The sequence below is a fragment of the Hakea prostrata genome, chromosome 9 (genome assembly GCF_041222555.1).
Source record: "Hakea prostrata isolate BN-2017 chromosome 9, UWA_Hpros_2, whole genome shotgun sequence".
In the NCBI taxonomy this organism is placed as follows: Eukaryota; Viridiplantae; Streptophyta; class Magnoliopsida; order Proteales; family Proteaceae; genus Hakea; species Hakea prostrata.
This window is the reverse complement of record NC_142608.1, coordinates 52,527,819-52,549,854: the sequence shown is the minus strand read 5'-3', so window position 1 is coordinate 52,549,854 and position 22,036 is coordinate 52,527,819. Positions and strand designations below refer to the sequence as shown.

At 39.3% G+C, this 22,036-nt stretch overlaps 1 protein-coding gene across 1 annotated transcript; it reads left to right on the top strand.

The window, feature by feature from the left end:
* Positions 1-11,932: 11,932 nt before the first annotated feature.
* On the top strand, positions 11,933-13,795 carry LOC149005519 (uncharacterized). Its single transcript, XM_089135933.1, has 3 exons — positions 11,933-11,997; positions 12,137-13,158; positions 13,302-13,795. The coding sequence occupies exons 1-3, from the start codon at positions 11,933-11,935 to the stop codon at positions 13,793-13,795; spliced, it is 1,581 nt and encodes a 526-aa protein (XP_088992059.1).
* The last annotated feature ends 8,241 nt before the right edge of the window (positions 13,796-22,036 follow it).

Here is a 22,036-nt window from a genome sequence, read left to right as displayed (position 1 = left end):
TATTTGCTAACTACTTCAATATTTTTCAAAATGTGTGAGAAAAAAAAAGAAAAATAAAGAGTAAAAGAGGAGATTTAGTAGAGAATAAACATAAATAAAAATATGAGAGAATAAATAAAAAAAATTCATAGATCATGAATTAATTTTTATTTAAGGATTTAATATTTTTGTTCTTTGAAATTGGGGTTTAATGTAACTGTTAGATAATAATTAAAAATAACATTTATATCTTTATCTTAAACTTTTATTTCTAATTTTATGAAGGGTTCAAATAGTGGTATTTTACAAAAGAAATAAAAATAGCCCCTAATGTAGCTTCGCCACTACACATGAAAATTAGTCAAAGGTAATAAAATCGAAGCTTAACGAGTCCATGTGAGAACCATATATGATTGGGCGGTGATATAAATTAACTCTTAATTGACACTACGGATGTTTTAAAAATGTCACTACAAAACAAGACTTCAACATATTTAACTATTTGAGTCCTAAAAGACCGACAGATTCCATGAAAACATTGAATGTGCTATCATAAAAAATAAAAAAAAATAAAAAAAAAAGTAAAAAAGTAAAAAATGATTACTCCACTATGCTTTTTTTTTTTAATATAATTTGTAGGGTTTTTTTTTAACATAAATACTAAAAAGACAAGTTTGCCCTTTATCAATGGTATTTTGGGTATTAAATGAAATACAAACTAATGAGTCATCACTTAATAGAAGTTTAATAATCTAATAATACGTTGAAATGGGATTAATATATGATATCTTCTCAAAACGACAGGCCATACATTGTGGTAATATATCAAATGTAGGACCACGGACCGGCAATTTGGCAATTGTTAATCAGGTGTTGGACGGCCATGACTCAGCACCCTCGTAATCGACTTTAGACTAATTATATAAAATAAATTATTAATTTATTACCAAGAAAAATAATCAAAGATTAAACAGGTTGGAGGTCGAGGTCGAGGTCGCATTGTTTGAAAAGAAAGTTAGTCGTTGCACTTGCACCTCCTTTGTGTGTAAGGTGATACGGTGAGCAAAATTCTTGAGAGGAGAACTCTGATAGTGTTAACATCTTCGTTCTGAATCAACAATTACTTCATGGCTGCTACTTCTTCTTCTTCCACTATCACTGAATCTTCTACTTACGAAGTCTTCCTCAACTTTAGGGGCGAAGAACTTCGTAATTCATTTATTAGTTTTCTTCACAAAGATTTAAAAGAGAAAGGAGTCAATGTCTTTCTCGACAGTACGGATTTCCGGACTGGAGAACGCATTGATAAAAAGCTAGTTGCAGCAATCCAAGGGTCCAAAATATCGATCCTTGTCTTCTCTAAACGTTATGTAGATAGTAGATGGTGCTTGATGGAGCTTGTTGAGATTGTTAAATGCCATAAATTCAATGGTCAATTGGTCTTGCCTATATTTTTCTACGTTGACCCATCAGATGTCCGCCATCAAAAGAAAGGAAGTTTTGCAAAAGCATTTAGGAAACATGAGAACAAATTTGAATCTGATATCGTAAAAGGTTGGAGGGATGCTTTGAACGAGGTAGGAAATTTGACTGGAGAGGTTGTTGATGATACCAGGTAAGTCTTCTACATATTATCATATACTTCAACGTTAGACACGTATTACATGTTTATTGGATTGTCTGTCCATATATTTGGTCCGGTATCTATTACTGACCATGTAATATTAAATGCTTCCTTTGGGTCTAAAGTGATTTATGATTTTTCAAGAATTAAAATAATTTTCCACTATCATCTATATATTGTTTCAAGCCCATGATTTGGTTGATAGGGTATAGATTTTTTTACTTCCCTCTTATATATGATGAAATCTCTCGGTAATTGAGGTTCTAAGCTATTATCACTCCTAGGATATTTATATTTATGTGACCTAGGTTTGACATTTATGTTATAGAAATATACTGAGTTTATGGTATTGCTTATTTTCTTTTATTGCTTCACATTTCGTTGAAAACTTTAAATTTCTTTGACTCCAAAAAGTGTAAATATATTTGTTCTCATTTATTGTTATCATGGTTTTGCTTTTGATGTATACATATCTGAAATTTGCAGGAATCAAGCAGAGATAGTTGATTTGGTTGTCAAGAGGGTTCTGTGTGAATTGAACAATAACACCCACTTGGTTGTATGTAAACACCCCATAGGAATAGATTCCCATGTAGATAAGCTGATACCTTTATTGGACTTTTGTTCTAACGATGTTCAGTTTGTTGGAATTTGGGGTGTTGGTGGTATTGGAAAGACAACTATTGCCAAGGCTGTGTACAACAATCACATCATTTCAACATTCGACAAGCATAGGTTTATTTCAAATATTAGAGAACAAGAAACAAAAAATGGTCTAGCGTCTTTGCAGCGGGAACTTCTTAAAGATATCCTCCGACTAGACATTGACATTTCTAGTTGTGATAAAGGAAAACGGTTGATAGAAGAGAAACTTTGTGACCAAAAAGTTCTTATAGTTCTTGATGATGTAGATAGTCAAGAACAAATAGATGCTTTGGTTGGTAAAACCAGTTGGTTTGGTAAAGGAAGCAGAATTATAATAACAAGTAGAGATTGGGAAATCTTGAGTAAGGCTAAAGTTAATGAAGATAAAATATACAGGCCTCAAGAGTTAAATCATAACCAATCTCTTCAACTCTTTAGCTTGCATGCCTTTACAAGTGAGCTACCTCTAGACAATTTTCTGCTACTTTCAAAAGATGTGGTAAGAGATTCAGGAGGATTACCTCTAACTCTAGAGGTGTTAGGGTCTTTGCTATCAGACACAAGAAGCATCGAAGAGTGAAAATCTACATTACAAAGTTTGAAAGAAATTCCTCTAGAAAAAGTCCAGCAAAGGTTGAGGATAAGCTATGATAAGCTAGATTATTCTCAGAAAGAAATTTTTCTTGATGCTGCATGCTATTTTGTTGAAGAGAACAAAGAAAAAGCAACTTCCATATGGGAGGCGTGTGGCTATCATGCAGTAAGTCATGCAATACGTATATTAACTAAAAGGTCCCTCATTAAATTTGAAGATAAATACGGGGATGCTACATTTGTGGTTTTGAAGATGCATGATCATATTCGAGATATGGGAAGAGATATTGTCCGAGAAGAAAATCGTATGGATCCAAGTAAGCGCAGTAGGTTGTGGTCTCGTGATGATATCTTACAAATATTAGAAAATAACAAGGTAAGACTAAAGAATTTGTTTTTATTATTATTATTATTTTTTTTATGTGTGTGTTTCTACTCACGCCAAGTGTAACACAACATTTTTAAAATTCACACTTGGACATTGATTTGACCCACTCTACTATTATCCACTAATTTCTATTTTCTTAGATTATTTATCTATTGTACGGAATTAACATGTTAAAACGCATGATCCGTCCTTAATTATGCATCTTTATAACTCATGCCAATTATTTATTTATTTGTTGGCATCCGCAAATTTCTATTAATTTGGATTATTTTCTATTATAGGGAACTGACATGATACAAAGCATGGTCCTTCCTTCGGATTTACCATATGTTTGTTTAGATCAAAGACTCCTTGATATGATGCGCAATCTGAAATTTCTTGACATTATTTCAAGCGGTGTCAAAAGTAACTTTTGCAGCCTTCCTTCAATGTTAAAATGGTTTAGATGGACAAACTGTTCCTGGAAAGTTATACCTACTTATTTTTATCACAAGGGTCTAGTGCATCTTGAACTAATGGGATTTAGGATTCAACAAGCCTGGAATACTAGTCCGGATGATAAAAATAAGGTGAAATATTTGACTTTTTCCTTTTCTTTTTTGATTATTATGTTTTCTTGATTATAAGGTATATGTTTTCTTTTTGCATGACAACAGTTCCAAAAGTTGAAAGTTCTCAAGCTTATTGACTGTAAGAATCTATCTGTGTCTCCAAACTTTTCATGGTTTCCTTCTTTGGAAGAATTGCATCTCATGAATTCCCAGTGTTTGGAAAGTTTGGATGAATCCATCGGGCAATTGAGTCTACTCAAAGTTCTTATTCTTGACTTCTGTAACCGAATGATGGAGTTGCCAAATTCAATTGGTAATCTCAAATCGCTACTTCAGCTTCAGTTGTGGGTCACAAACATAAAAGAATTACCTAATTCCATCGGTGATCTGGGATGTCTAGTTCAGCTTGACTTGTACTGTACGCCAATAAAAGAGTTACCTAATTCCATTGGTAATCTGGGATCTCTACTTAAGCTTTACTTGTACAGTACGGGAATAAAAGATTTACCTGATTCTATCGGTAATTTGACATCTCTAGTTGAGCTTGACTTGTCCTTTGCAGGAATAGAACAGTGTCCTAATTTCATTGGTAATCTGAAATCTTTAGTAAAGCTTAACTTGTCGTTTACACCAATAAAAGTGCTTCCAGACAATATTTTAAGGTTGAGTTATCTAAAAGATCTTGACCTTAGTGGGTGCTTATTATTGAAGAAGTTGCCCGAGCACATTGGTGATCTAAAAAATTTAGTTAAGCTCAGACTTAATGCTAATGATAAAGAGAAAGGATTATATCCTGAATTTCAACATGATCATTATCATGATAGAGGAATTGAAGAACTTCCTGATAGTGTTGGACTACTGGAGAATCTTGAGGTATTAAATGCTTCAGGTTGCTATAGAGTAGTGAAGTTACCAAGATCAATGGGGAGAATGAGGCATTTGCATACCCTTGATCTGATTGGAACCAATATTTCAAAATTGCCTGATGACTTTTCAATGCTCTCAAACTTAGAGGTGTTGACAATGTCTTGGAGTCTGAAATCTTTCTCAGTTGATATGTCCCACTTTAACAAGTTGAGGATATTAGAGTTTGCACAATGCAGGCTGTTGGAAGAGCTCCCAGAGGTTGACATCTCAAGGCTGAGATGTTTGAAGGTGTTAAAGCTTCTGAATTGTGTAAAGTTGAAGGAGACTCGAGGCCTTGAGGGCACATAATCGTTGAATCGTATTGAGGTGGGAAATTGTCACAACCTGATAGCAAATACAAAGAGGAATTTACATGGACAGGTAGGTTCTTATTATTTGATCAGTAGTCTTAAGTCTTCTTCACGTATCAATTATTGTACTAATAGGAAGTGGGAACTAAATATTATGCTACTTTGGGATACATGCATTTACTTAAATTTCTTTTGCTGTCCTCCTATCTTTGTTTTTTAGGGAACGCTACTCGTACCAGCACATTCACTGGAAGAGGATTATCGCTTGTGTGCTAATAGTAAGGGTTTAATTTTGTGCATTGTTTTTGGATTCAAGGATTACATCTATAAAATTGAAGAGGGCCAGCGAGTATCCGTCATCTTTGAAATTAAAGCTACGATCGTCCAGAAAGATAAAGCAACCCAGTGTGTGCATACGCTGAGATTTGAGGACGTTGAATGTACAAGTAGACGAAATACCATCTGCATTCACCATTTCAAAGGCTTTGACTGGTTTGGGATTCCTTTGCAAGGAAAAGATTCCATTGTCATCCAATCTTGTGCTACGAACCTTGAAGGCAGATGGCCGGCATGGCCAGCATGTTTCTTGAAGTTATTATTGGAGGACAAAGAACCTGACCATCAAAAGCCTATTGATCCACACTGGAGTGCCCAAAGGGTAGCAGATTTCTTCACCTGGTACAACGGACCTACCGAAGAAGATGAACAGATGTCAAGGCCGAGCAAGAGGGACCCTCTCCATGCCAACGATGATGATGATGAAGCATCAGTTATTTCTCTGGACCTAGGAAAAATTGTTGATGGCTATGGAGACACTACCAGTACTTCTTGACCTTAATTAGTGGCTGTTACTTGTTATCATATCTTAGAATTGATTTGTTTTCCAAGTACATTAATGTTGTTGTAGTCTCTTTTTATAAAGTTATTCCTCGAGATGTTGTGATTCCTTTTCCATTCAATCTAAAGAGGATCGGTTATGCATTATTTTGAGGCAAAAATCAACAGGTACCTGAATCAGACCAGCAAGATTGCGAGAGAGTGAGGGGGAGTGATGATTCCTCAAGATATGTTGTTTAATCATGTATTTAACTAGATAACTGAAATCTGCATGTTTGTATTATCCATTTAGATGAAGATACGATAATTCCTCTGTTCCGATCGATTACTTGTCGCATTAAATTATCTTGTTGGTCTTTATTTTCTTGTTTTTTAATCAAATAAATCTAAGATAATGAAACATTTTTTTAGATCAATCTTCTACTGATATAAATGTGCGAGGAGAGAAGGGTAAGAAGACCAATACCAAATAGAGTGAAAGGAAATTGTATACTCATTTTCTCTACGATGCAGATTAATGCTTTGAAATAATCCTTAAAATATAGTTTGTGAAATCACACTTAAATGCTAGTTTGTGCAGATCAATGCTTGAAATTGCATACTCATTCTCTGTATTGCAGACAGGAGACCCTGCTGGGTTCACTTTCGCAGATAATTGATGTTTTGAGTTGCTGTAGATCTTTTTTCACAGTTCTTGTTTTTGCCAAGGCAGGATCTTGAACAGTGTCTTCTTATTCAAGAAGATTGCAACGAAATAGTTACATGAACACTATGCAAGGAAAATTGATTACATAATAAGTAATTTCAGGATTAAGGTTGCGCGGAAAGAGGAAAGAAAGTAAGAGAAATTGTAGGAAATACTAAAGTGATTGCCTAATCTGGGGTCTTTTCTTTTCATAAGCTTGACTTGCTTATATCCACAAAGAAGTTGTGTGACAATTCCCTCTAATCAAACGACGCAGAAAACAAGAAAACGAAGAAAGAGAGACATACACTCAGAACCAAAGTGGAACAAGTGGGCAACCCTTTCATGAACTGAATTTTCTTTAGAGGTGTGCGGAAGTTGCGAAAAACTTTCCTCTGTGACTGTTAGTCAACTATGAGAGCAAGATTTCCAGTGACATCAAAACTCAAAAATTCTTCATGTGGAGGACATTATCAGATTTACCTACATATGATATGAGTCGAGAGAAAATGCAGAGAAGAAAATTTAACACTGACCCGTCTTGCTGTTCCTTAGAGACCATATATGAGCTCCCATTCTTGCTGTTTCTGAAGCCAACTCAGCGATATCAGCATTGACGGCAGAAGCCTAAGCATTTACCTAAACCCAGTTTGTCAGTTGTCACTGGAAGTTAGAGCCCAAAAATACTAGGTTCCTACCACTCAACGTCAACTTGTAAAACAGTAAAGATACTTTTGGTTGTTAGAGATAAAAAAGCTCTTTCAACAACTTATCTTCGTTGCAATCATGGCAAATCTAGATTCAGCTTTCTCTCCCTGTGCTACCTTCACAGCTAGGTCATCTTCAAATTACGATGTATTTATCAACTTTAGGGGTGAAGATATTTATTCATAAAAATTTCATTGACTTCCTTTACAAATTATGGATGATGGAAGCATCAATGCCTTAATGGTGAAAAACTATGGATAGGAGAAACAGTTGACCTAGCCCTCCAAGAAGCAATCAAGGGTTCTCTATCTTTTCTAAAGGTTATGTGGATAGCAACTGGTGCCTGCAAGAACTTGTTTAGATTGTTCAATGCTACAGAACCAACAATCAAATAATCATGTCCATTGGTTACGGTTAAAATTTTACTGATTTGCATTTAGAAGAATTCATAGAATTTGTTTGTTATTTTCTTTACGAGATACTTGCATCCCTTGGTTGTCCTTGTAATTTAATTTCTATATGAAACTAGTACAGTACCACATGCTAATGCATGTAGTTTCTTAATGTTTTTTTTCCTAGTTTACTTTTAAGTATTTTCTTAGCTGAGTTATTATGCACTCGATTATTAAATTCTTCTATTTTAACAATATTTAATCTATTCATACAATTCAGATAGTGATCTTCATGGTTTTTTAATTTTTTTTTTAAAAGGTTATCATAATTAACGCAATTTCTCACTTGATGGTGCCTCAAGCAATTGTATCACATTTTTGGCACTCTTCTCCCTTTCAGTACTTATGGTTGGATGAATAATAACTCATTTGCCACCCAAAAAAAATTGAAGATTTCTTTTGGGGGGGGGCTCAATTGGTTAAAAAATCACACCTCCAAGTAAGAGATCGAAGTTTGAATCCCTTTGGGGGTAGGGGCGAAGTCTTGCCTTATAACATGTAAAATACCCCATCCCATATATAAAATAATGTGTTATTGAAAAGAAAAATAGTATCTCTTCCTTTTACTTTGCTTCTTATTAAGTAAATATTTTTTTAAATTATAGATGGTGGAAAATTTCCTTTTCTTTCCATTTTATAATATCATTGTAATTTTTTTTAATGTCATTCTTCTTCTTCTTCTTCTTTTTATTTTTTTTATTGATAAGTATTCTTCTTATATTTCATTCTTTCAAATAAGATTGTGAAACATATATGGAGTTTTCAAATGAACACATGTAATTCCAATTTATTTTTAGTTTTTCCAAGGAAAATTATGAAAATCCTCAGTTGAAATTGCCAGGGGTTGGGATGTGTCCTGACATTCCTAAGTTCAGTGGTAGTTAAAGTGACCAAATCCAAGTAAGTTCAACGATAGCTAAAGCAAGAGTACGGTATTCGCTCTCCGTACTTGACCTAGCAATGGCAATTTGCTTTTGTAACTTTCATGACACTAAATTCTTGCCAAGAAAGATAAGATACCTACCTTGAGATTTATGGCCACGAGGGCAGGGGTGGAGCCATGATTGAATATTAGGGGGGAGGGTTGAATATGCCTGGGCCAATGCGGGACCCACTATGGGTCTCATCTCATAAAATTGTATTATATTTTGACATGTGGGGCCTACATTAAAAATTTAGGTAAATTAAGCTGAAATTCTAAGCGAGATTTGAATTTCCATTAATAGGAATGAAATTTTAGAAAAAAGTTTAAAGATTAAAAAAAAATCAATGATTATGATTAGATCTGATAAAATTGCTATTAGTAGAACTAAATTTTATTTATTTATTTATTTATTTTTTGTGCTTTTTTAATACTGGAAATAATTAAATGTCACCGATGGGTTAGTAGAGCGGTTAAAAGCCCAGACTCCCATGGGGAGGTCTTGGGTTCGCATCCATCCGGCGACGTTTAATTTCCAGTATTAAAAAAGCACCAGTACTAAAAAAAAAAACAACTAAATAAAAAAATTATATTTTATTAAATGAATATTAGAAAAATCGTGGTGAGTGAGAGAGAGAGGAATAATTTGAGAAAGAGAGTAAATAGTGATAACTGTGGAGAAGATTTCGAAAAATTCCAATATCTGCTAACTATTCCAATATTTTGTGAGAAGTGTGAGAAAAGAGAAAAGAAATAGGAATAAAAAAAGAGATTCATTAGAGAATAAATAGGAATGAAAATATGAGAGAGAATATAGGGAGAAATTCATAGATCGTGACTTAGTTTTTAATTAGAATTTTAACCCTTTATTCCTTAAAACTAGGGATTTAATGATAACCATGATATTTGTACCCATCATCTATATCTTAGATTTTTATTTTTAATTTTTGGAGGGGGGCCAAATAGTGATATTTCACATGTAAAGTGAGAAAAATTAGGAAAATATGTAGGTATTTCTAAAATTTCAAAAATCCGGGGGACCATGGCCCCATACATGGCGGAGCCACTGCATGAGGGTATCTAGTCCAATCGGCATCCATATAAGCCCCAAGAGTTTGTAAGGAAGAAGAAGTGAGATGAAGTTCAAACAAAAATCAAACCCTTGAGATAATATAACAACCTCTTCAAGGCACTCTAATGAACATCTACAGGTGAAGCCAAGAATTGTCAAAATTTACTCACCGAATAAGACAGATCAGGCCTAGTTAGAGTCGCATACCATAAGGCCCCACCCGAACTTCTATAAAGTGTCGGATGAGACAAAATTGACCCATCAGAACTAGACAGCCATTAGCGTTGAGATGGGCTTAGAATCATGGGTAATTTTCATCTGGACCCCTGAAGTTTGGTTCAGGTCACTTTTAGTCCAGTTTAAGTTTTTTTTGCATAAGGCTCCCCTGTGGTTTTAAGAAATGATTAAATAAGGACAAACATAACAGAAACTGTTAGTTTGATAATTTTTGTGACGAAAATACCCTCTCTCTCTTTTTTTTTTTTTCGTTTTATTTGTTTTAGTTTTTTTCTTTCTTTTTAATAAATTTATTTCTTTTATTCAAAGAATAATGTAAAAATCTCATTTTTGATGGCGAAAGGAATCTCTTTACACCTCCCGTTCTCTCCGTCTTCTCCGTCGTCGGCCAAGAAATCGGCAACTGCTCGGCTGGGAAAAAACTCACAGAGTTGGTGCAGGAGCAGCCCCTGCTTCAATACCACAAGGGCACTCTCCTCTCCGGCCAAGTCTCTGTTAACCTCATTTGATACATGAAGAATGTGAACTTGTGCTCTTCTGTACTTTCCCAGCAATAGCTTTTCCTTTGCGAGTAGCAAAGGATTAGTACAAAAGCAAAAATCAGAAACCCAAAACGCATCCGCCTACTATAATACCAAGTAACGCGGATCCACTTAGCTTAGAACTACTTAGAGAATATTGAAGAGAAGGAGGTGCACCAACAGGGAGAAGGGAGTATTTGTAAAAGAGACATTGTTACCTAGAAAAGCCGAATTGTGAAACCTCTGAAGAGACATTGGGACATTTCCAGTCAGACTATTGTTCACAAGGTCTAATTGTTGCAGACTGGGGAGATTTAGAGCAGGGATTTTACTAGAAAGCGAGTTATTTGCGAGATCTAGAGCAGTGCGCTGAGTCAAATTCGAAATAGAATAAGGTATATTGCGGTTGAAGGCGTTGTGGGAGACATTAAGGATAGTAAGATTTTTCCAAGCCGAGAAATCTGAGGGCTTAGGACCCGAGAAGTGGTTGAACAAAAGATACAGGAATGATAGCTTTGTGAGGTTGTAGAAATCTGGAGAGAAGGGGCCAGAGAACACGTTGGATTTGAAGCTTAAGGTTTGAAGCGCCGTAAGGCGACAAGAGTGTTTAGGCGGAATCCGACCTTGAAATCCAACTCCAGGCAATCGAAGAGCTATAACTCGAGAGTTATCAGGACTGCAAGTCACTCCGATCCAATCCCTGCAAATAGGTAAGTTAACATTCCAGTTGAGGCTCCGAGGGTGCGGACAGTTGTTGACGAAATCCAGACTGGGTGCTGCGTTGAAACATATTTGACGAGAGTGATGATGACGGGTGTTTATCCCTCTTTGTTCTTCTGGTTGGCTCTTGCTTGCGAACGCAAACTTCCGATGCGAGATGATAAGAAGAAGAGATCTTTAAAGGAAGCCATGGGAGGTTTGAGAAGCGAAGTAAATAATAATTTTCCCACATTCACTGTGTACTGTTTGTTGCCCACTGGCTTCCATGTGCATCTACACACACAGTGAAAAGCGGGGCCAAACTAAATCCTTAAAAACAGTGTTCAAAATCTTGCCATTAGAGCTCTTGGAACTTGAAAACAAAAAACAATTTAGGGTTTTTACGTTAATCTAACTTGGAAAGCAATTCTGATAGCCAACATGATGCTTTGATGTTAATCGGTGGCTCTGCTAGTCCAAATATATCAACAAAAAAGGTTTTAGGACCGCTGATGGTCTCTACCTCAGATGGAAACGGACAGCACCTCCCTAATGTGACCCTGACAATGCCGCCTAGAGAGAGAGCAAGACCTGTTGTTCGTAGCCCGGTTTCATCTCAAATCAAATCAATGGTAAATCACTTTTCTATCCTTGATAATGAAGAGATGACTGAAAATATAAAGATTCAAAATAGGTCTCATAATCTCTGCGACCCAGCCGACTCAGTGGGTCATGATCTAGCAGCCCAATCATCTGTGAACCCAACCAGAATCAGAGACCGAAGCCCGACGAGGAGCCTCAATGGCCGATGTTCTTCTTCCCCATCCAAATGTTCCCAATGATTTTTGCAGCTTGGAACGTAAGAGGTATGTGTAATTCGGGTAAGCATCGTGTTATTATGGACTGGGTTAAATCAAATAACCTTAGCCTTTTTGGGTTAATTGAAACCCACGTCAAAGAAGAGAATTTTGTTGAGTCCTCTCAGCAATTTTGTTCTCGTTGGAGGTGCACTACTAATTATTCTCATAGCCATAATGGCCGTATTTGGGTTTTTTGGGATGAAAATTCAACCGATGTTCAAGTGCTTTATAGCAGTGCCCAACTAATTCATCTCATGGCAACCATCAGAAGAAATCAAACTTCTATGCTCCTCACTTTTGTTTATGGTCTTCACAATGACCATGAAAGGGAACCTCTTTGGTCTGATATCCGCTGGCTTAGTCTTCAGGCCAACTTGCCTTGGTGTTTACTTGGAGATTTTAATGCCATCAAAGACCCTTTTGACAAGCTTGGCGGTGTTTTCCCTCCTAGTAGGTATTATAGACCCCTTCGTGATTGCATTGATGATGCAAATCTCCTGGAGCTCAGATATATAGGACATCATCTTACTTGGAGCAATCAAAGCCCTGGCGAAGATCTAATTGCTTCCAAGATTGATCATGCCCTAGTTAATAAAGGTTGGTGTGATTCCTTTCCAGTGTCCTTTGCCAATTTCTCTAATCGAGGGATTTCTGATCATTATCCAATCATTATCAACTTGGGCACTCCAAGTAATCAGAAAAGGGGTAAGCAATTCTACTTCTACTCTTATTGGGCTAACCACAAAGATTTCTTGCCTCTTGTTCATGATGTTTGGCAGCATCCGGTTAATGGTTCACCTTTGTTTGCTCTCATGGCAAAGCTTCGTGCTTTAAAAGAGAGGTTTAAAAGCTGGAGTAGATCTACATTTCATGATCTAGATGCTCAAATTGCTGAGGCCAAAGATGCTTTAAATCTTACCCAATCAGCATTACTTCATTATGGCTGCGTTGATTCGCTTCTTCAACAAGAGAAAGCTGATTTACATCATTACAGATCTCTTATCAATGCAAGGGAAAGTGCTCTCAGGCAGCAATCCAGAGTCAAATGGATGAAGGAAGGTGATGGTAATACGAGCTTTTTCCATAGGTCAATTACTTCTCACAGGTCAAAAAATTGGATCTCTGCAATTCATGATACTCGAGGAAACTTGATCATTGATGAGGATGGTATCAGGGCAGGGCTGAAGCAGTTAATTATTTTAGTCATGCTTTTGGTGGATCGGATCCTATCATCTGCCCAAATTTTAATATCTTAGTTGCTAGGTCCCTTAATTGGGAAGAGCGCTACTTACTTATTCAACCATTCTCAGTGGAAGAGATTAAGGGTGTGGTCTTTGCCGCTGATGACGACAGCTCTCCTGGTACAGACGGCTTTGGAGCTATTTTCTTTAAGAAGGCATGGTGTATTATTGGTTCAGACGTCTGCAGAGCTATTCAGGATTTTTTCACTACCCGCCGTATGCCGGATGTTCTTAAGCTTTCTCGTTTGACGCTGATTCCCAAGGAGCAGGTGCAAAATACATTTGGGGATTTTAGACCGATTGCTGTTTCAAGTTGTCTATACAGATTCATTGCAAAACTCATTGCTAATCGGTTGAAACTAGTGCTGCATAAATTGGTGGATTGCAATCAAACGGCTTTTATTGAAGGTAAACAAATTACTGATAACATTCTTCTTAGCCAGGAGCTCTTGCATGATTATCAGTCGAAGCATGGCACCCCGAGATTTGCGACCATGGTAGACCTTCGTAAAGCTTATGACTGTGCAATGGAGTTTCTTGTTCACCCTTTTGAACAAGCTTAATTTTCCAGCTCAATTTATCCAATGGGTCGTGGCGTGTGTAACAAACCCAAGTTTTGTTATTTTCCTCAATGGAGCTCAATCTTCCAGATTTTTTGGTAATAGGGGGCTAAGACAAGGATGTCCCATGTCGCCGACGCTTTTTAATATTGTCTTGCAAGTTTTTACTGACTCTCTTTCATTGGCGGCTGATGAGGGCTCTTTTGATTACCATCCTTTCTGCAAGGAGCCGAAGATTACCTCAATTTGTTTTGCAGATGACTTATTCTTATTTGGAGAAGCGCACAAAAAAAATGCTGAGACCCTAAAGCAATTATTTTCAAACTTTTCAGCTATCACTGGCCTCACAATAAATAGATCAAAGTCCAATATATTCTTTGGTAATTGTGATCCTTTGGTGATTACAGCCTTTGATGAGCATTTGGGTTTCACTCACGGTTCCTTCCCAGTGAAGTATTTGGGCATCCCCTTATCATGTAAAAGGCTTCAAGTGCAAGACTTTTCCCCTCTTCTTACTAAGGTGGATCAGAGATTAAATTCATGGAGGAATAAGACTCTTTCTTATGCAGGGCGCCTGACTCTGATCAAATCTGTCTTGATGAGCATAGTGAGTTATTGGTTAAATGTCATTCCCTTCCCTAGGTTGATCATAAATCACCTTGAAAGTTCTATGGCCAGATTTCTTTGGAAAGGCGGAAATAACACTGGTTCTTATAAGGTTTCTTGGAAGCTCATTTGTAAGCCTATGATAGAAGGCGGTTTGGGTTTGAGAAGTTTGGCCGAATGGAACAAAGCAGCTTTATCTCGACATATATGGAGTCTTGTTTCAAACAATTCTTCTTGCTGGGTCTCTTTTGTTCATCACAGATGGCTTAAGCGTGATTCTGTCTGGTCTCTTCATCCTCCTAGTAGATGCTCCAACACCTTCAAGGCAATTCTCAAGAGTCGTGAAATAGCTTCCAGGTGCATCAAACACTTAGTAAAGGATGGTCAAAATGTATGGCTTTGGTACGACCCATGGCTTGAGGGTGGTGCTCTAAAAACTCCAACTACTTACATTATGGAAGCAATTGGAAGGAAACATGATGATCGTGTGAGTCGGTTATGTGCTACTCAATGTTCTTGGACTCTTGACCGCTATGATCCTGTTCTTATCGATCGTTGGGAAGACAGAAAAAACACAAAGATCCATCTTAATCTTCCTAATGATGCAGCAGTTTGGTCAGCTACAAATTCAGGTTTTTTCTCCCTTCAATCTGCATACAAAAATGCTCGCACTCCATCACCGCAAGTCCCTTGGGCTCCGCTAATTTGGTCCTCATACATCCAGCCTAGATTCAGCTTTATTGCTTGGATCTGTGCCTTGGAACGTTTACCAACTAAATCTCGGATTGCCTCATGGAATCATTCAATAAACACAATCTGTGTTTTATGTAGCTTGGAGGAGGAAACGCAAGATCACTTGTTCTTTAAATGCAGCTTCTCTAGACAAGTTTGGAGCATAGTCATGAGGCTGAATGGTTTTATATTTTCTCCAAAACAATCTTGGAAGGAGGAGCTCAAATGGTTGGTCGAGCACTTCCATGGCAACAAACTAAAAAACCAGGTTCAAAAATTCAGTCTTTGTTGTGCTTTGTATCGCATTTGGGGTGAGAGGAACATGCGAATATTCAAGAACTCTTTCAACGCTCCTAATGCAATTTCCCACAAGATCATTATGGATACTCGGCACAGGTTTGCAGATCTATCTGTTTCAGTCCTTGACAACCCTCCAAATCGGTCCTTCTTGGAGGAGTGGAGGATTAGTGTTAACTATTGTCTGCCCATTCTAAAGTCAATTAAGTGGGAACCACCAGATGTTGGTTGGATATGTGTCGATTGCGATGGCTCCATCAGACGAGCTCTAGGTGGCTATGGCTCTTTGGGTCGGAATTATAAAGGTGAGGTCCTCTTTGCAGTGGCAGGTGCATCCGAAGGAACAAATCAAATTCTTATGATGGAACTCATAGCTATTTCTAAAGGCCTCGAGATGGCTAGGCATCATGGGATTAGAAGAGTCCGTCTCTTCTCCGACTCTAAAGAAGCGGTCCAAATGATTTTAGGTGCCCACAAATGTCCTTGGTATGCTAGGGATCTTGTGGCAGAGATAAACTACAAAAAAAGGAGCTTTACAGATTGTATTTTCTCACATCGCTATCTGGAGAGTAACCATGCAGCTGACTTCTTGGCAGGTTTACTAAACTCTATTGATGAAATACACTTTGACCCTGGAGGCCTTCCTGCTCCCTTGAAGGACATTGTCCGTAGTGATGCAAATGGCCGGTCATATTTTAGAATGTAAAATTTTGTAATTCGTATTTATCTCTATCAATATAAGCTCCCATTTTCCAAAAAAAAAAAAAACTTCTCACTCCTTCTCTTCAACTGCTCTTGTGGTATTGAAGTAGGGCTGCTCCTGCACCAATTCGAGCAGTTGCCGATTTCTTGGCCGACGACGGAGAAGACGGAGAGAATGGGAGGTGTTAAGAGATTATTTTCACCGTAAAAAATGATATTTTTACATATATTCTTTGAATAAAAGAAAAGAATAAAAGAAAAGAATAAAAGAAATAAACTTATTAAAAAAAGGTAAAAAACTAAAACAAATAAATCAAAAAAAAAAGGGGGGTATTTTAGTCACAAAAATGATCAAACTAACAGTTTCTGTTAAATTTGTCCTTATTTAATCATTTTTGAAACCACAGGGGAGCCATACGCAAAAAAAACATAAACTGGACTAAAAGTGACTTGGACCAAACTTCAGGGGTCCAGATGAAAATTACCCTAGAATCATAAAGCCTAGTAGTATGTTCTGACAAAGTGCTAATATATCTTTGTTGAGACAATATTAGGCCCGTAGCTACTGGAATTATTCAATACCTTATAGAAACCAAGCCAAGCCAAAGTCTTAAAGTGCGAACTCAGAAGATAAGGTCTTCATGAGAAAATCTGCAGCAGATAAAGAAGAACCCATCATCTACATATACCAAAATGTGGAGTGACCTAGTAGAGCTATGGCGAAGAAATACTGAGGAATTTGTTTTGGAGCCCATAAAACCAAGTTGAAGTAAAGTTATGTATGAACTTAGGTGTTGGAATTAAGCATGCCCTAGGGGTATGTAGCCCATAAAGAGACTGCTGAAGTTTGCAAACATGGTTAAAAAAACAGGTATCCACATGACTAGGCAGTTGATGCGTTTAAACATTTTCATTGAAATGGCCATTGAGGAATGCATTGGTGACATCAAGTTGCCTAATTGGCCAATAAGCAACCTAGTTTCGAAAATTTCACCTAGACCAAGTGCAGTATTTGCATGATTAATTGAATCTGGCCAAGGTTTATTGGATATCGCAGTTGCTTCAGTGAAATGTTGGTTAGAATGAAATATCATTAACACCACTAGCAATCTCACCATTAACAACAACACATTGCCCAGACACAACTGAATCACCATGTATAGGAAGACTCAATTCAGAAAGAGAATTTTTAGCAAGTAAACACAATCTAAATGCGTCAGTACCACCATTGTGAGTTGAACTATTGGTAGCTACAGCATTAGGAAAGACTAGTGGTCTGGAAAGCAAGACTAAGAGAAGAAGAAACTGGTGGCGAAGACATATTCTGAAAAGTAAAAATAGCTTCATAAAAAACAACATGCTTGGAGATAATGGTTTTACTAGTATATGGATTAAAGCACTTATATGCATGATGTTGTGTATTATAACTGTTGCGTATAGAACTTCTTCGAGAGCCGGATATTGAGATGACCACCTTAAGAGCTCTCCAACCAAGTTGGAATAACTGAGATGCCTGCACACACAAAGAAAGCAAGAACGGTCCGGCCTAGTGTTGGCCGGGGAACCGCCTCCGACGCTCAAATCAGCCTAAGTAACAATAATGGTTCTTGAGAGGATTCTCAAGAACGTAATGAGTAAGTACTCAGATGAAAGTTCTCGTTACCTTTCTCCATGTTGGAGGTAGGTTTATATAGAAGTTACCTGGAGGCGGCGATTCCTTAGATTCCGGATCGATAGTTGAGGAGTGAGTGTAGTGGAATAACGGCTCCTTCTTTGTCGCACCTGATATTGCCGTTATGATGACTCACCTCCCCAATTCTCGGAATAGATATGCTGAGTGTTTATGAGTAACTAACTCTTCTTGACTTAGTCAAGAGAGTCTTCTGAGAAATGCTAGAGTTGGATATTTTTCCCAAGTGTGGCACTTCTCCAACGAAGAAATGAATCTGCCAAGATAGAGGTGTCTCTCCCGAATGAGGCCCTCGGGACCTTCTTTAGGGAAGAAGTGAGCCATCTCATATGGGAGGTGTTTCTCCCGAATGAGGCCCTCGGGACCTTCTTCAAGGAAGAAACCAGATGACAAAAAGAGAGGTGTATTTGTCCCGAGTGAGGTACTCGGGACCCTTTAGGAGGGAAGAGAATCATCAACCCGAGGGAGGTGCATCTCTCCCGAGGGGGGGGTGCCTCTCTCCCGAGCGGGGGTGCCTCTCTCCCGAGCGGGGTGCCTCTCTCCCGAGCGGGGGTGCCTCTCTCCCGAGCGGGGGTGCCTCTCTCCCGAGCGGGGGTGTCTCTCTCCCGAGGGTAGAGGATCGAGACCATACTTCCCCACAACAGAGCCCCCCATTCTGTGCGATTGACTTCTCGAACGTATGGAATGTTACTCCCAGGCTTCTTAGAAAATTTTCTTTCTTCTTGGAGAAACTTTTAAGACGTCGTCTTGAATGAGAGCCATTATTTCTCCAAGGCCTTCGCAATTCCCAACCGTCGTACTAATTCACATTTATTGCTGCTCCTGATATGCGAATGGTCGTGTTATCTCGGCCGTTGATCTATTCGATCAAGGGCCGTTTGATTGAGATCTTGAGTCCCTTAATCTTGACCGTTGTGTCTGTTCATTGCTGGTCGTTGGATTGCGACCTTTCATGTGCCAGATCTCAACCGTCGCTTTGCTTGATTCACAGCCGTTGGATGTGTCTCTTCATCTTCCTACTCCTCACTATAAATAGAGGTTCAATCCTCATTTTTAATTTTTTGCTTGCAAACTCCCTCTGAAGTCCCCTGACTGCGTTGCTTGCTTTCTCCAACTCGCTATTCCAATCTTCAAACCAGTAAGTTTCTCTAACTTTTCTTCATTTCTTTCCTTTGTCATTTCCTTATTATGGATAACTTAAGAAAAGGCAAGGAAATAGCCCGAGCCCCTCCCGACTGGAGGTCCCGACTGCCACGATCTCCAGTCCCGAGACGTCTTCCCGAACCCAATCCATGCATTATTCTAGTGAAGATGCTTTCTCGGCTCTTCCGACTCTCGTATTGTGAGAGCGATCGCGACTTAGCTAGGGACGACCCTCTTGACCAAGAACCTCTTTGCTCCGACTTAGGAACGGACTTAGTCAACCTTGGTCTTTCTATGGATTCTTCGGATGAACGGGAAGTTGATAGTATTAATCAATCTCCTAGTAAATTCCGCGTGAGTCAGAGACATTATTCGCCTCGCCCACCCCTTTCTCGTCCCCAAGATTGCCACAATCGCTGGCCTGCTTTTATTTTCTCCGAATTGCTTTCCGAAGAAGCAATTCTCGAAGAAAGGAACAAACCCAAGACGCCCTCTCACATTGACTATAACCTCAAGTCTTCGGGTCCCGAGTTCTATCCCGGAGATCTCAGCCCCAAATATCTCCGGCGTCTAAGGGATTTCTGCGAAATTCCAAAAGACTATCTCTTTCAGCTCCCGTCTTCTTCTAGTCGGGTTGGAGAGCCCCGAACGGGGCCTTCTCCCTTTACTACGATGCCTTCTTAGGAGGTCTTCGCTTTCCCGTTCAGAAAATTTTTGAAGATCTTCTCGTCTATTACGGAATTTCTCCCTCCAACCTTATTCCGAATAGTTGGAGAAGTGTTTCTTGCTTTGTTGGTTTTTGTCATAATGTGGGAGTCGAACCAACATTCCCCCTTCTTCATCGTTTCTTTGAAGTTAAGAGTCAATCAAAAGGGGTTGGCTCTCTCTTCTTCGTCGGGCAACCGACGCTGTGGAATGGTCGGGCAACATCATTTTGCCGAAGTCTATGCCTACCTCCACCAAAGGGTGGAGACATCACTTTTTCTTTTGTCAGCCCCAGTTCCGCCGCCATTCCCAACTTCTTTTGTGAAGAAATCCAACTCTGATCTTAAAAGACTCAACAATCCTATTGAGTTATCCGCTGCCGAAGAAGCAGCTTTAGAAAAGATCATCCAAGTCGGCGGAGATTCAGCCGCAGTTCACGGATATTTACCCCGAGTATCCGGCTGCTCTTCGATTCCGGGGCTTTTCTCCGGGTGAGCCCCTTCTTCATTGACATTCTTCAATTTTGTATATTTTTCTTATCTTTGCACTTTCTGACTTTCTTCGTTTGTTGTCGCAGTGTCTAGCAAATTGGACATCGACGCTCTTCGGGCATTGACAACCGGGAATGTCAAAGAGGCTTTCGCCCGAAAGCCAGCGAAGAAAGGTGGTGCTTCGGACCACGGGTCCCGTTGTCCAAGCTCTCGGCGCTCCGGGATCGTCCAAGCCTTCGGGCAAGAAGACCGCAAGGAAGAGCGTCTCCTTGGGAGGGGGGCCTCCTGAGATAGGTATTCCCCAGGCCTCTCCCTCAAGCCGCTCGGGAAGGCCCTTGAAGAGGGCTCGGGAGAGCGAGAAGGCTGCTGAGGAGGACTCTCCAAAGTCCCCTGTCTTCGTTCCCGGCTGGGATCTGACTTCTTCGGACACCGTCTTTGGGGGACTCCAACACCGCGGATCTTGGCTTCTTGAGGGGATGATCCCTTCGGACCGAAAGTATCTGAAGGATCTTTCGGACGACAAGTTCTATGCCAACGCCTACAGGTAATTCTCCATCCTTAGTCCCTCATAGTTCTCCAAGTGATTTCTTTAACGTGGTATTCCGTATTTTCTCTAGGTTCTTCTCTGGAGGGGCGCATTACATGGGCGAGTGCTTAATTCGTTCCGAGCACTTGAGAGATCAGCTTCGAGAGCTGAAGGAAGATCAGGAACGCACCGCCGCAGAACTTTCTGAGTCTATTAAGTCTGTCAGGTCATTGAAGAAACGTGACGAAGAAAGGGGCTTGAAGCTGAAGGAGATATCCCAAAGCAAGGCGGCTCTCCAGGGGGAACTCTCAGAGGCCAAGGAAAATTTGGAAGAGGCTCTTCAAGAAATGGAGAAGTTAAGGCGTGAGAAAGCTGAGATGGAGTCCATTGCCGGGCAACTTCGCGAAGAAGTCCGAGTCGGTAAGCTTCCCGTCAGTGCCGATGAGGTGCCCGAGGTGGTCCAGAAAGAGATCATCACTTCTTACCTCGGCACTTCTCAGTTCAAGAATCTCCAGGTGGCTCTCTCGCTTCGACCTACCGTCTCGGGCTTAATGACGCTTTCTTCGCTGTTCTCCGACGGGTCGATATTCCTAACCCGAAGGAATTAGGCGGAATGCTAGACGGTAGAGTTTATGAGACTCTTAAAAGAGCCGTATCCGAAGGGGTTGTATGCCAAGAACCCTTCAGCCCTCCCGACCCTTTTCTTTATGTTGATGATGATCAAGCGGGGGGCTCTGGAGAGAGTCTTGAGAAGGAAGCTCCCGGTGGCGACGGGCTTGGTGAAGACAATCCTCCCGAGCTTGAGAATTCTCCTGAGAAGTGAAAGACTTCAACCTTTTCTTCCTTCCGTTTTCTGAAAAACGTTTGGAATTTTTATGAACAATGTTTGAATTTTGCGCAACTTTGCGCTTTCTCTGTAATATTTGTCGTTTGAATTTTGCGCAACTTTGCGCTCTCTCTGTAATATTTGTCGTTTTGGCCAAATGTTTTGAATAGTTGCGCAACTTGTTGTTTTCTTCAAACTGAGGCATTAAGCTTCTCTGTTGACTGAGGCATTAAGCTTCTCTGTTGACTGGTCTCGTGTGTCTTCTCCCTTAGCGTAATGCCTTAGGGGTTGATGATATTTTGATTTCTCCCAAGCCTTTATTACAAATGGTCCCGAATATGGTCCCGAATGAAGGACTTGGGGAGAAATGTATCTCATGGATAAAATTCCATCTCATGAGAGTCTCACTTGGATTTTCCTGAGAGGTGGGAAAAACTCCCGAGTGGCTACCCGAGCGAGGTCCCGAGTGTAATGCTATTGAATAATTCCATCTCATGAGAGTCTCCCTTGGAATTTCATGAGAGGT